The sequence below is a fragment of the Pipistrellus kuhlii genome, unplaced genomic scaffold (genome assembly GCF_014108245.1).
Source record: "Pipistrellus kuhlii isolate mPipKuh1 unplaced genomic scaffold, mPipKuh1.p scaffold_m20_p_16, whole genome shotgun sequence".
NCBI lineage: Eukaryota > Metazoa > Chordata > Mammalia > Chiroptera > Vespertilionidae > Pipistrellus > Pipistrellus kuhlii.
The window spans coordinates 27,246,175-27,262,520 of NW_023425471.1; the positions used below are offsets into that span (position 1 = coordinate 27,246,175).

General features: G+C 37.4%; 1 protein-coding gene across 2 annotated transcripts in view; it reads right to left on the reverse strand.

The window, feature by feature from the left end:
• Positions 1–16,346, reverse strand: part of ARHGEF9 (Cdc42 guanine nucleotide exchange factor 9) — a 314,280-nt gene that overhangs the window by 203,043 nt on the left and 94,891 nt on the right. For both annotated transcript variants that reach the window (XM_045582383.1, XM_045582382.1), the window contains exon 3: positions 15,617–15,711. In XM_045582383.1, coding sequence (XP_045438339.1) covers positions 15,617–15,711 — 95 coding nt within the window. The remainder of the gene's footprint in view (positions 1–15,616; positions 15,712–16,346) is intronic.

Genomic DNA, 16,346 nt, shown 5'->3' on the forward strand with positions numbered 1-16,346 from the left:
TTCAGAGACAATGAGGGCGATCATGTAGGATTTTAGGGATCATTGTGAGGATTAGGTGTTTACTATGAGTGAGATGGGAGATAACTGAAGGATATTGAGCAGAGGAGAAACGTGTAATGTGATTTGAATTAAGTTTTAACAAGCTCGCTCTGGCTGCTGTGTAGTGAATTGACTATAAATTGTTAAAGGAGGAATCAGAGCAGTAAGGAGAGTAATGTAATAAACTGTAGTAAGAGATGGTGGTGATTCAGATTAGGGTGGCAGCAAAGGAAGTAGTGAGAAGTAATTGATTCTAGATACATTTTCAAGGTAGAACCAACAGGATTTCCTAAGGTATTAGATGTGGGGCCTGAGGGGAAATTAGTTATAAAGGTTTTGGTCTGACCAATTAAAAGAAAATATCTGGAAGTTACGTGTTAGACAGACATGAGCAGAGCAAGAATGATAGGCCAGGTAGAGAAATTCACCAGGGCAGAAAGCCCTGGATGCCTAGCAAGGGGAAAAACTGGAAAAACAAGAACCTTGTCCCCAGGGTAACCTATATCCCCTAGCTGCTAGGGCCTAGCATATCACTAGTCATGTGGTTTAGACCCCTTGACCTTTTCCTCCCTAAGGATCACATGTATTTCCGCTCCAGGCCTAGAAAAGCAGCAAAATCAGACAAATGACCCAAGTGGCTGCCTCAGGACCAGTTGCATTGACAAATAACTTTCTGTCGTTGTACTGACCAATCGACCAATGGTTGGAGACCAGGACCTGAAAGAGCACACCTGGAAAGCTGATGAATATTCTATTGAGACACTCCCCTGAGACCTCCCTTAAGATTTCCATCTGCAAGAGAGAGATAAATATACTAAGGACAAAGGACCCAGTGTACCCTCTCCCTCCAAGGAGCATGGCTGTGCCATTCCCTCCCCGCTCATTCCCCCACAGGAATATATCCCCTAACCTCTAAGGGACCCCATGAGACTTCTGCCAGCGGAGCAATGGGCAGCTGCAGTTCATCCCAGGCTAACTCTCTGAACTGTTTCCAAGGCCCCCTTTTCTCTAACTTCTCAGTGAGCCAGAGCAGCCCAGCCTAGGCTTCCTGTTGCTTCTTCTATACCCTTCCTTGTTTCACTGTCCTAAGTATATTTTTGCTGCCATCATGAACCCAATACCTTTTGGCTCAGTGCTGTATAGCCGTTCTCTTTGGCTATTCCCATCCTCTTTTCCTTAAATACATTTTCTTTTCTTTATTCACCTTCTGAGTTGGATATTTAGCTTGCCCGTGCACCATTGACTTTAGCCTTTCATACTGCTAACTGACGGAGGGAAGCGTGCAGGAGAAGCAGATGTGGGCTTTTAGAGCTCAGTTTGGCAGGAGCTGAGTACAGTTTGGAACATATTAAGTTTGAAATGCTTATTATATATCCAAGTGGAGATGTTAAGTAGGCAGGCAGATATATGTTTGAGTGAGGCCAGGCTGGAGATATAAATTTTGTAGTTATTAGTGTTTAAATGTTACTTAAAGGCATGAGGCTAGATGAAGTTACCAAAGAAGGGAGTACAAATGGAGAAGAGAGGAAGTCCAAGGACTGAGCACCGAGACCTTCCGACATTTAGAGGCTTAGGAAGTAAGGATAAAATACTAAGAGTGTAGTGTCCTGGAAACCAAGAAAGAGGGAGTTTCAAAAATAAGAGAGTAGTCAACTTTGTCAAGTAATGCTGAGAGTGGTTCGTTTAGGGCTTAAGAAGGGGGCTAGCCCCATGGCAAGCTTATGCAATTGGTGGTACATACTCTCAGGGAAGAGAGGTTTATTCCCTAACTAATAGCTCCCTGAGTGCCTTATATAGAGGCAGTGAGGCATCAAGTTTCTGGTTCAATGCACATGGGCCTAGGATGTAGTAACCGGCGATGCTGTGTGTTTGGTGTGTTATCTGAGGCATTTAACACAGAGAACAAAGCAAATTGGAGAACCTGGCCCACCAGTAACAGATTTAGAGGGAGTAGCTACCCATGGGGTATAATTAGAAGCACATTAGAGAAGCAAACATACCTTTCATTCCTAAATCAGATTCTAAGCTTTCTTATTTATTCAGTAAACATTGTGTGTGAGGCACTGTTCTCAGCATTTACAAATAACAACTCAGTGATTTCTTACAGCAACCCTGTGAAGTAACTTCTATAATTATCCCATTTTTATAGATGGAGAAACTGAGGTAGGGAGAGGCTAAGTGACTTGTTCAGTTGTGCAGATAGTGATAAGTGGAGCCAGTATTTTAACTCCACTACCTCCAGTGTAAATGTTTTTAACCTTTTATACCAGGCACAAGCAGGTATGGGGCAAATCCTGCCCATGACCAGTTTTTGTACATCTTGTACATTTCTAATGGGTTGTTTTAAAAAAAATAAAGAAAAACATGTAACCGGGACCTAATGTGGCACACAGTCTAAAATGTTTTCTTTCTCACCCTTTATAGAAAAAGTTTACCAGCCCTTGCCCCACACTAAAAATGGTAAAGATAATGCTTCATTTTGGTTGGTGGTTAGATAAAATTATGACTTATATAAAGCACCTGTAGTTGCTCAAAAAGTAGCAATTTTTATTAACTTTTTATTCCTTCTGCCATCAGCTCTTTGTTTCTTGCACTATCTCCAGATGAATTCCTCCTAGATTTGACTAATTTTAAGCCCCACTCCCATCCTCTCTTTGACCTTTGCTGAAATGTTATAAAAAAAATAATCCAGCTAGACAACAATACTAATCATTTTAGTGGATGTCACACAGTTTTTGTTTTTTTTTTTTAATAAATTCAATCTGGCCAGTGGTGTACAGTGGTTAGAGTGTCAGCCCACGCACTGAAGGTGGCGGGTTTGATTTCAGGTCAAGGGCAGATACCTGGGTTGCAGATTCCATCCTAGTCCCAGTTGGGGTGCAAGCAGGAGGCAACCAATTGATGTGTCTCTCACGTTGATCTCTCTCTCTCTCTCTCTCTCTCTCTCTCTCTCTCTCTCTTCTCTCTCTCTTTTTTTTTCTCTCTCTCCCCCTCCCTCCCTTCCACTCTCTCTAAAAATCAATGGAAAAAACATCCTCAGGTGAGGATTAACAAAAGCAAAGAAAAACATTAAGTTCAATATAGCATGCAGTGGCCTTAACATTTCTAAGTGAATTGGATGAAGCAAGCAAGTTATAGCTAAGAAAGTCTTGACAACAAATGGTAAATAAGGGACTAGATATTTTTCCCAGATGACAAGTCCAGAGGTAGCAAATCAATATATGATAAGTTATGTTTCTTAAAAAGTAAAATTTTAAACAAATATCTAAAAAGTTGTTTTTTTTTTAAGTAACATTTCAGTTGGCTACCCTATATAATAAAAGGCTGATATATTGTACAAATTGCCCCCTCGACCAGGAGTTCAATCTGGGCGCGGGGCCAGCTGGCCAACCACCCCAAATCCGTTCCTCCAGCCAGCCCTGGTCCCAATCCAGGTGGTCTGGCCAGACCCCACCCATACATGAATCAGTGCACCAGACCTCTAGTTACATCTAAGGAAAAATACAGAGAGCGTCAGAGATAAAAAATTCCATAGAAATTCTATAGTCAAACACTAAAGATTGGGAATTTGAATTCCAGAGACAGGAAGATAGACATGATCATACAACACATCTGGGACTAGAATTCTGTTCTCCAAATACAGTGCTCTTTCCATTACACCAGTGGTTGAAAACTAGTGATTTGGGTTGGATTCTATGTTTAGTTATATCATATATTTTTTAAGTTAATCCAATATTTTAAAAGCAGGATATTGCACAAGAAAACCTAGATTTACAAATCCATTGAACAAAATCAGAAGATCTAGCAAAATAAGCCCACTTTTACATATAGTCAAAATCCAGTGGAACTGAGTACTATAATAGCTGCCTCCTTTTAAAAGGTATTGTGATCTCCAGTTTGCCATGCTCCTCACTATCACCAAATACATTTAACCTGCAATATCTCTCATATAACTTACCAACTAAGCGCCTATAAGCATTAGTGATTGATGTACCCCACCCTAAACCTTGCTACAGTCTCCCCCCAAAAAAAAAAGACGGGGGGGGGGGGAGAAGCTCCTTTCTCAGTATTCCCAGGAAGAACATAGGCTGAGGAAGCAGACTATTGTAAGAGGGTTGTTTCTCACTCTAATAGTTGTTGTAGAGAGACTACTAGTTATCTACCAAAAGCCCTTCTTCTTGAGTAGGAATGTGCCTTAGCCTCCTTTGCTAAGTGGCATATAAGAGCTTCCTCAAAGGTCTTAGGTGGAGCTTCTAGGAAAGCTCCTTAAAATGATAGCAGGTACCTTTTTACCCTTCCCACATTTATAATATGGATGTGACAGCTGGAGTTCTAGTAAACACCTTGTGACCTTGAGGATGCAAATTACATGCTAAGGATGCAAATTACATGACAGCCCTGAACAGCCTACTTCTACATCTTTTGCACATGATTCAAAAAAAATGAATGTAAAGAAAAAGCCTGCCTTTATTTAAGTCGTTATTATATCTCAATCTTGTAACAACTAATACAATAGATAAAACAAATGTAAAAATTTTTGTCCTTGGGGTGCTAAAGATAAATAGTGGGGGAACCATATACCGTAGCTAAGTATAACCTTATAGCTTACCCTGTATTTGTAAAATACCCAAGAAAAAGAACATATTTGCCAATGATACATCTGATAATGGATTAATCTCCAACATTTATAGGGAACTCATACAACTTAACAAAATGAAGACAAAAAATCCAATCAAAAATGGACAAAGGACCTAAATAGACACTCTCCAAAGTGGACATACAGAAAGCCAAGAGATCTATGAAAAAAATGCTCATCCCAGAGACGCAAATCAAAATGACAATGAGATATCACCTCATACCTGTCAGAATGGCTATCATCCACAAATCAACAAACAACAAGTGTTGGTGAGGTTGTAGACAAAAGGGAACCCTCATACACTGCTGGTGGGAATGCAGACTGATGCAGCCATTATGAAAAACAGTAGGAAATTTCCTCAAAAAAATTAAAAATGGAACTCCCACTTGACCCAGCAATCACACTTCTAGGAATATATCCTAAAAAAACCAGAAAAAATATATGCATCTCTATGTTCCAGCAGAGCAATTTAAAATAGCTAAGATTTGAAAACACCCTCTGTGCCCCTCATCAGATGAGCGGATAAAAAAAACCTCTGGTACATTTACACAATGGAATACTATGCAGCAATAAAAAAAAACTCTTACATTTGCAACAGCACAGATGGACCTGGAGAGCATTATGCTAAGCAAAATAAGCCAGTCAGAGGAAGATAAGTGTCACATGATTTCACTCTTATGTGGAATCTAATGAACAATATAAACTGATGAACAAAAATAGACCCAGAGTCAAAGAAGCATGAACAGACTGTCAAATCTCAAAGGTAAAGCAGGGGAGGATGGGTTGGAAGAGAACAACCAATGAACTTGTTTGCTTATATACATAACCCATAGACACATACAATTGGGTGGTGAGGGCCTGGGGAGAGGATGGGAGCAGTCTGGAAGAGGTCAATGGGGAAAAAGAGGGAACTTCTGAAATACTTTCAATAATAAAGATTTAACAAATCATTCTCTTGGTCCCTTTCCCTGCCACAGAAATTTATTTCTAATTCATAAATTTTTCTTTATAGCTTTCTGCCTATAATCAAGAGTACATACCTGTTCTTTAAATAAATGCTTATTTACTGAATTCAGTGTGATAAACATGTGAATCTGGCACTGGGTGTACACAGTTAAATAACACTCCATCCCAATCTGGTTGGGACATCTGCAGCATAGTTGAGTGGGCAAGAATATAAACTCGGAAGTTAAACTCTGAAGTTAGAATTTGCCTGGGCTCAAATTCTTACTCTACCACTTCTTAGCTGTGAGACCTTGGGCAACCTGCCTAACTTCGGCATGCTTTAGTCTCCTTGTCTATAAAATGGAAATAGTAATATTTTTTGCTTCAGAGGAGTTATTGTGAGGATTTTATGAGGTCAATACATGTAAAACACTTATAATTGTACCTAACACATGATGTGGTAAGCAGAATAATGGTTCCCCAAAGATGTCTACTTTTATAAATATTGGATCCTGTCAATGACCTAGGTTATATAGCGAAGTGAAATTAAGGCAGTAGATGGAATTAATGTTACTAATGAATTACTTTAAAATATTGATATTATTCTGGGTTATCCAGTGACTTCAATGTTATCACAAAGATGCTTAAATATACATGAGGAAGGTAGAAGATTTGCTATCAGAGTGATGCGATGCGATGTGATGTGATGTGATGTGATGTGAGAAAGACTTGACCAGTTATTGCTGGCTTTGAAGATAGAAGATAGCTATGAATTGAAAAATGCTGGTAGCCTGTGGAAGTTGGAAAAGGAAGAAAACAGATTCTCCCCAAAAGCTTCCATAAAGGAATGCAGTCTTATGACACTTTGATTTTAGCTAGTGAGACCCCTTTCGAGTGTGTGGTAATTTATTCAGCAGAAATAAGAAACAAATACACATGGCAAGTGCTCTATAAGTGAAAAAAATAACACTCTTAATCAAAGGTTGTATTTGCTGAAAAAGTGAAGACATTTTTCATTTCATCCATTAAAATTACCACTATTTTACAGTATGGATGAAAAGGGGCCACATACTAACCTGACTAACTCAGGTAAGGCCTGAATGGCTGCCTTGCAAACTCAGAGACCTAAAGTAACCACAAATGATGGTCCGAAATTAAAACCTTTTAATTAAAAAAGCAGTTTATAGTGGGTAGTCACGTCCTAGGCCAGTATCTTCCCTGAGGAAGATCAACTTTGATCTTTATTGAGCCTATTGTCTTTTTTTGCATCTAAGATAACATACCTGTGGAATGTCAGGGTAACTTGTAACTTCCCTTTTTCCAAACCCCTCAGGCACAACAACTGGCACCAGGGTGCAGACTACAGATTCTCTCATTGTCACTGTTAGCTGTTAACTGTTAATTGTCACCTATCCTGCACCCACCTAAGAAAAAAGAAATATGTGTCTATAATTTTACTTTTTATCCAATCCCAGAAATTTCCGCATTTTGCTTTATCCTGCCTCCCTAAGATATCACTAATGGAGTTCATGTAGCCCACTTATATCTCCTCTTTTGATTGTAATGTATAAAACAAGGTGAAAAACCGCCATTCTTTGGAGTATTATCTCAATACGTTGAGATTCTGTTTCCTGGAAATTGTCAACAGTTTGGCTCAAATAAACTCACAAAAATGTTTTACAGGTTTGAATGTTTCTTATGTTAACCCAGTTAGGGAAGCTGAGGTCCAGAAATAAGTACAAGTAACCAGTGAGTAAGTGGCAGTGTGTTTCCCCCTTACTTTGTACCTACAATTGGCTGTGTGGCTAGTTTGTGACTTGTCTTTCCACATCCAGCGGCAGCAATTTTGCAGACAGACTCCACTCCCACACTGCTGTAAACTGAAGTGTGGAGACTGGTTGCTAAGTCATGCAATTAGTTGCTCAGTTTCCTTCCCCCTTTCAGACCCAATACACTTCAGCAACTGGAAGTTAATTATCTGCCAGCAAATTTAATTTGGAGGATAAATGGCATATTAATTGGGGACCAGGTGATACAAGCTTATCTTGGAGGTCTCCTTAACATTTTAGAGAAAATAAGTAGCAAATCTAACATTCATATGCAGGCTGTCTAGTTCCAGAAGCCATACTCTTAATCATTATTATATACTAATCACTTTTCTTAGAGAGAAGACCCCAAACTCAACTTCCATAATGCATAAATCCTGCTCCATCTTGGATTCCTAAGTAAGGTATATTTGTGTACTGGGGAGAAATGAAAAAGAGTTCAGTAGTGCTGTACAAAGCCATTTAAAGTTCCAGAAAACAGGACAAATGAGTAATACTGATTCTGTCATTATTTAAATTTTTGATACTTTGTTAAATGTGTCTTTTGTATTAATTTAAATTGTAAAAAATATATTAAAATATTATTTATCCTGATTACGAAGTATTTTTGGCAACCCTTTAAATCTTGTTTACAGGCAAGTGCCTCACTCACTACACTAGTCTCAGCCCTGAAATTTAGTGGAGTAGAAGGAAAAGAACATCTCTGATTACTTTGCTCTGTCCAGTGCTTCTTTTTATTATTTACCTTTATTGTTGGAGGTATTATAGATATTCCCTTTTCCCCCCATTGACCCCCTGCTCCTCACTCCCACCCCCTCGCTAGTCCTTCATGACACCATTCTACCATTGTCTGTATCAATGGGTTATGTATAAATGCATATAAATTATTTGGTTACTGTCTTTCAAAGCCCCCCCCCTTCCCTCTGATATCTGTCTGTTGCATGCTTCCATGTCTCTAGAACTACTTTGTCAATTTATTTTGTTCATTAGATTCCACATATAAGTGACATCATGTGATACTTGTCTTTCTCTGGCTTATTTCACTTAGTATCATACTCTCCAGGTCCCTCCATGCTATCTCAAAGGGTAAGAGATCCTTCTTTCTACTGTTGCATAGTAGTCCGTTGTGTAAATGTACCACAGAGTTTTTTTTAATCCACTCATTTACTGATGGGCACTTGGGCTGTTTCCAGACCTTAGCTCTTATAAATACTGCTATTATGAAGATAGAGGTGCATATATTCTTTCTGATTGGTGTTTCAGGAATTTTAGGATTTTTCTGAGAAGTAGAATCACTGAGTCAAATGGCAGTTCCATTTTTAATTTTTTAAGGAAATTCCATACTGTTTTCCAAAGTGATTGTACCACTCTGCATTCCCACCAGCAGTACACTAGGGTTTTTTTTTTTTCTCCACATCCTCCCCAGCACTTGTTGTTTGGTGATTAATTGATGGTAGCCATTCTGGCAGGTTTGAGGTGATACTTCGTTGTCATTTTAATTTGCACCTCCCCAATAATTAGTGATGTTGAGGGTTTTTTTTTCATATGTTTCTTGGCCATTTGCATGTACTCTTTGGAGAAGTGCCTATTTAGGTCCTCTGCCCATCTTTTAATTGGATTGTCTTTTTTTACTATGAATACTTCATATATTTTTTAAATTAAGCCCTTTGCATATGTATCATTGGCAAATATCTTCTCCCATGCAGTGGGCTCCCTTTTCATTTTGTTGATAGTTTCTTTTGCTGAGCAAAAACTGTTTATTTTGATATGGTCCCATTTGTTTATTTTTTCCTTTGTCTTACCCTAGGCTTCATATCAGTGAAAATTCTGCTACATGAGATGTCTGATATTTTGCTGCTTACATTTTCTTCTATTAATATGATTTTTATGGTTGCACAACTTACATTTAAATCTTTTATCCATTTTGAGTTTATTCTTATGTATGATGTAAGCTGGTGATCTAGTTTCATTATGTATTTATTTTTTTGTATGTATCTGTCCAACTATCCCAACACTATTTACTGAAAAGATTGTCTTTATTCCATTGTATGTTCTTGCCTTCTGCTTTAAATATTAATTGAGCATGATGGATTGGGTTGATTTCTGGGGTCTCAATTCTGTTCATTGATCTATATGCCAGTTCTTGTGCCATTACCAGGCTGTTTTGATTATAGTGGGTTTGTAGTGAAGCATGGTGGTCCCTCCTTTGGAAAACTGTTATTTGAAACTGCTGTTTGAACTAATCTGTTTTTCTTAGACAGTCTCTTATTCTATAAATCAACTCTGTTATTTTTAGTCTCTTATTCTGTAAAATATAACTTCGTTTTTTATCTTGAATAATAGAAAAGATAAACTTAACTGTCTGACCTTGCAAGCTAGCCATCTAACATAAAGGGCTGACATGCTGATACTAATGCCAGGTGCCTGTATAGATATGATCTGTACTCAAGGTTACAAGTTGTCTGTATAGATATGACAGGTGTTTGTTAGATATGATATATACTCAAGGTTACAAATTGTCTGTAAAAATAACTTACACAAGGACCTGAAAAGATATAAAAGGAGAATGCTTCCACCTTTGGGTGTTCAGAATTTGACATATCATTGCATATGTATCATAGGCAATGATACATATGCAAAATAATCTGCTCTGAACCTGTGATCAATAAAGATGACTCCTAACTAATTGGATCATTAAGACATCTTGTGTCTAGCTTGATGATTCGTGTTTCAACAGTAGTATAGCTTGATATCCAGTATTGTGATCCCTCCAACTTTGTTCTGCTTTCTCAAGATGACTGAAGATATTCGAGGTATTTTTTATTCCATATAAATATTTGGAGTGTTTGTTCTTGATCTGTGAAATATGTGGTTAGTATTTTAATAGGGGTTACATTGAATGTATAGATTGCTTTGGGTAGTATGGATATTTTAATTATGTAAATTCTACCAACTAATGAACACAGTATATATTCTCCCACTTGTTTACAGCTTTTTCTATTTCTTTATTCAACTTTCTGTAGTTTTCATAGTGCATGACTTTTACCTCCTTGGTTAAGTTTATTCCTAAGTATCTTAATTTTTTGTTGCAATTAAATGGAATTTTTTGTTAAGTATCTCTTTTTGAGAGTTCATTATTGGTGTATAGAAATGCCATTGAATTTTGGGTGTTGCTTTTTCATCCTGCTACATTGCCAAATTCATTGAATAATCTAGTAGTTTTTTTGGTGGAGTCTTTAGGATTTTCTATGTACAATATCATGTCATCTGTAAATAATGGCAGTTTTACTTCCTCCTTTCCAATTTGGATGCCTTTTATTTATTCTTGTCTCATCACTTTGGCTAGGACTTCCAGTACTATGTTGAATAAGAGTTGTGAAATTAGACAACCCTGGTTTGTTCTGATTCTTAGGAAAAATGGTTTTAATTTTCGCCCATTGACTATACTGTTGACTGTAGTTTTTTTTTTTTTTTTCATATATGACCTTTATTATGTTGAGTTATGACCCTTCTATTACACTTTGTTGAGAGTTTCTATCAAAAATGGGTATTGGATTTGGTCAATTTTTTTTCTGCATCTAGTAATATGAACATGTGATTTTTGTCTTTCAATCTGTTTATGTATCACATGATTTATCTTGTTTATTGATGTGCAAATACTGTACCAGCCTTACATCCTTGGAATAAATCGCACTTGGTCATGGCATATGATGTTTTTAACCTATTGCTGGATCCAATTTACTAATATTTTGTTGAGGATTTTAGCATCTATGGTCATCAGGGATATTGGCCTGTAATTTTCTTTGTGGTGTCTTTAATTATTTGAATGAAAATAATGTTGGCCTCATGAAAAGAGCTTGGAAGTATTTCTTCCTCTTGGAATTTTTGGTATAGTTTGAGGATTATAGATCTTAGTTCTTATTTGACTATTTGGTAAAACACCCCTGTGAAACCACTCTGCCCAAGACTTTTGTTTGCTGGGAATTTTTAAAGTATTACTTCATTTTCATTAGTTGTTATCGGACTATTCAGATTTTCAGATTTTTCCTGATTGAGTTTTGGAAGATTGTATGTTTTTAAGAATTAGTTCATTAATCCAGGATGTCCAATTTGTTCACCTATAGTTAGTTGTTCAGTGTTTTCTATTTATTTATTTATTTATTTATTTATTTATTTATTTATTTATATTGTTTTAAGCATTACAAATAGTAGTACATATGTCTCCTTTTTTCCCCCTTGACCTCCCTCCAGCCTCCCCTACTCCCCTGCATATGCCTTCACCTATCACCCCCCCCCCCATGTCTTATATCCATTGGTTATGTTTTGTATGCATACAAGTCCTTCGGTTGATCGCTTACAGCCCCCCCCCCCCAACTTGCCTTCCAACTATAATTGTTCAGTGTTTTCTTACAATCCTTTGTATTTTTGCGGTGTCAGTTGTTACTTATCTTCCTTCTTTTCTGATTTTATTTATTTGGGTCCCATTTCTTTGTTTCTTGATGAAACTGGCTAAAGATTCATCAACTTGTTTGTCTTTTCAAAGAACAAGCTCTTGGTTTCACTGGTCTTTTGTACTTTTTTTTTAGTCTCTATATCATTAATGTCTATCCTAATCAGTATTTCTTACCTTCTACTTACTGTGGGCTTTTTTGTTTGCTAATTCTTTAATTTATAGGATTATATAGTTTATTAATAATTTTTCTTCTTTATTGAGGCAGTCCTGTAAGGCTATGAACTACTCTCTCAGGAATGCTTTATCTGTGTCCCTCAGATTTAGGGTTGTTGTGTGCTCATTTTCATTTGTTTCCAGGTAATTTTTATTTCTTCCTAATCTCATTGTTAACCCATTTATTGTTTAATAACATGCTATTTAGCCTCCATCGGTTTGAATATTTTTATGGTTGTTTTGTTTGTTTTTACTGTAGTTGCTTTCTAGTTTCATGCCATACTTGATATGATTTCGACCTTCTTGAATTTTTCAAGACTTACTTTGTGTCCTAACATGTGATCTGTCTTTGAAAATATCCCATTTGCACTTGAGAATAATGTATATTCTACTGCTTTGTGATGCAATGTTCAGTAAATATCAATTAAATCCATCTGCTCTAGTGTGTTATTTAAGATTGCTGTTGATTTTTTTAATTTTTATTTTTTGGTCTGGAAGATCTATCCAGTGATGACAGTGGGGTGTTAAAATCACCTATTATGAATGTATTGCTATTGATCTCTCCCTTAAAGTCCACCAACATTTTCTTCATATATCTAGTTGCTCCTATATTGGGTGCATATATGTTTACAAGAGTTTTATCCTTTTGTTGGATCGATCCCTTTAGTATTATGTATTGATCTTCTTAGTCTCTTTTATTGCCTTTGTTTTGAAGTCTATTTTGTCAGATGTAATTATTGCCACACCAGCTTTTTTTTTCTATTTGCATGTATATTCTATTATTTCACTTTCTGTGTGACTCTTTTGTTCTGAGTTGTGTCTCTTATAGAGCATTTATATGGCTAGGTCTATATGCTTTAAGACCTACAGCAGATATCCTGCCATCTTTCCCAAGTGAAAATAGACATCAGGAAACTGAGCTTGTAGCCACAAGAAGGTCCACCCTGAGTCTGTTATGAACTTGATTTTTGACCTCAGGGAAGTCCTTTCTTTTCCCTCAGTTTTATTTTATTATTTGAAAAATGGAGGTAACAGTCTTCCCATGGTAGCTGTGGGATTTAAATGGCACTATATGCTTCAAAGTGTTCTCTTAGCTATAAGGTATGCATACATGTAAAGAGTAGCTCCCTTGGACTCCTGATATTGTTAGTAAAAGTCCAGCTGGAACTGTTTCCAGGGGATCAAGAGAGTGGTTCACGCCTGGTCATAACACATACATCTTATGCAGTTACTTCCCTCTGCTCTGCCTATTTACTTCCTTACCATCCTTCAAATTCCACTCTCTGTAAGAAGTCTTGAATATTGCAACTTACCACTAAACTTCTTTTTAATTTATCTTGAGTTAGTCCCTTGAAAAATAATGTTGCTCCTGTATGGATTTTCTCAGGTTCTGAAAGGCAGGCAGAGCATCAATCTAGGTCCTATATCCTGATTTGAAGTCATACAGAATGTTTGACTCTATCATTTATCAGCAGGGTACCTTTAAATAAGTCATATCCCCTGTTTGAGTCTCAGAGTTTTTATGTACAAAAGGAGGGTGAGACTTATTGACAGGGATGCCATGAGGTGAAACAAAACTTTGGGTTTGAAAACATTTTGTAAAGTATCGAAGAGATCTAAACCATTATTATTACTATTATTTTACTATCATAGGAGAATGAAGGGCTGAATAGGGCCTCAAAAACTATTGTTTAAACATTTGAAGCCCTGTGGATCCCATAGAGCACCCCCCACCCCTGCCCACGGTTTTCTTGATGACACCCATCACTTCCCTAAAACCATAAAGTGTGGATATTTTATCCTATGGGAACCACTTCCATGTATTTCACCTCTTGGGGCCTTTCAAAGGCTAGCTTCCCCAGGGAAAGGGCTTTATCACAAATAACTATCAATAATTGCTGTTTTTGAGCATACACAAATTACTGATTAGGAAAATGCTGATCATTTGTTCTCTGAGTAAAAAGAGACCTTGATAAATGAAATAAGTGCCCAGACATCCCTGTCACTGCCCTTTTATTTGAAGGAATTGGATCAACTTGAATCTGGACCAAGTAAGAGAAGGCTGACAATTGAGCAATGGCATGGAACAGAAGAAGGCAAGCCCAGTGCCATAGACCTTTTCTTCTGGGCATCACTTTGCAACTCCTAAACTAAAATAAAAAACAAACAAACTGTCAACTCCATGATATATCTCTCTGGCCAAGCGTCTCTAGGCTGTTATGAGACAAGCCTGAATTGCTGTAATTAGAAGGCTACTTCTGAGCAGCAATATTCTAGTGGAAGTCTGGTAATAGGAAAAGCTAAGCCACTAGGGGTTGAATTCGCAGCTGTCATTGCTCGGCAAGCTTTAGCCATAGCGCTATAGTCATATATGTCCAAATACACTTGCTCCCAGATAGACTGACTCATGCTGACATAAGCACATCTGTACAAACCCTCAAGTAAAATGTTAGTGGTGGCTGAAACCAGTTTGGCTCAGTGGATGGAGAGTCGGTCTGCGGACTAAAGGGTCCCAGGTTCGATTCCAGTCAAGGGCATGTACATTGGTTGGGAGCACATCCCCGGTGGGGGGCAGGAGGCAGTTGGTCGATATTTCTTTCTCATCATTATTTCTAGCTCTCTATCCCTCTCCCTTCCTCTCTGTGAAAAATCAATAAAATATATTTTTTAAATGATGTTAGTAGACAGGAACATAGCTCCAAACACATACAAAAAAGCTCAGGTGTCAAAATACACAAGATACACTCAGACAAAAGGATGGAAAACACACATACAAATAAGCATGCACACACAAGCAGACAGTTAAGTTAGAAAAAAGCATTTCAGTCACATTCAGGGATACCCATACATGTACCGCAAAGGTACTCTTACAGGTATGTCGATGGACAAAAGGTGCATTTATAGGCATATATGGGCAGGCATGCATATACACTCAGATACAGCAAGAAAACTACACTTTTAATACACATAAAGAATTTTTTTAAAAAGCAAGCTACACTTATAGAAGTTGCCATAAATATACATGGAGGTAAAGAAGTCTACTAAAACTGAACTCTTAAGTACCTGTTATTATATCTGCATTTATAAAACATCTTCTCTAAGAGAATGCCCATAAATATGCCACCAATTAATACTGAAGATGATCATGAACCTTGAGGATGTAATAAAAGAAAACCAAAGAAGTATCCAGGGTTTAAAATTTCACACTTCTTTTATCTGTCATGGGAAAGGCAGCCAAAGACAATGGTAGGAGCAGCTTGCATGGAAGTCATAAGAAGTTCTTGATTTATCTGATAGAAAAAATTAACCACAGGAAAAAAAGATAAACATTCTCAACTTTGATGTAGCCATAAAATAGCTCAAAATCCCATTTTAAAAATTGCTTCCATTACACATGTTGGAAGCGCCAATACTTGTGATATGTCTAGACAAAGGAAAGCTTAGAGGAAATAAATGGTCCTGGAGGTCTGGTAAGTTCTCAAGGAACTAAGAAAGAGTTCTTACTTCATTGACTTGCTTGTTTCCTGGTCCCTGGGGCTTCCAGTGTCCACCAATGTTCTTGCAGGTTTCTAGTGTCTTGGAACTCCGGTCCAAGTTACCTGTTGTGAGAGAATACCCTTTAGGCTGAGTCCAGATATCAGCCCCTTTTAGAGAAGCCTGGCTAATGACCACCAGGACGGAGGCAGATGAGGAATGGAAGGAGAGGTTATACTTGTGTAAGTCCAGACACGGGGAGGAAAGGGGCTAAAATTAGTAAAGAAGAAATCCAAAGCCAGTATCTGAATTATTTTGGAGCTTCTTATATTGTTGTGGGAATAACCTAAGGTAAAAAGAACTTCACATTTTTGTCTGGAATTACAAAGTAAGAACTACAGGTCTGCAAAATTCTCTAATACTTGAAGTCTTAGATGGCATGAAGAGCTTGGTTATTTAAATTACATATTGTCAAAACCTTGTTACCACCAATAACTCTAATTTCTTGCCCCTCTCAGAGCAATGTAAAGAGTTCTAAATTTTCATCCCTTTCTGTAACCTACCTATTAAAAGGAAACGTGAGTAGTGGTTGTGTTTAAAATAACATGGAATAGGAGGAGAAACCAATGAAATATCTAATCAGACCCAATTAGTAAGTGAAATCTGTGTTCTCAGAACAGCCAAGCAGCCAAACAGCACTGCTTCCATTTTCGAGATGAAGATACTGAGGCTTACACAAGAAGAATGATTGGAACCAAGC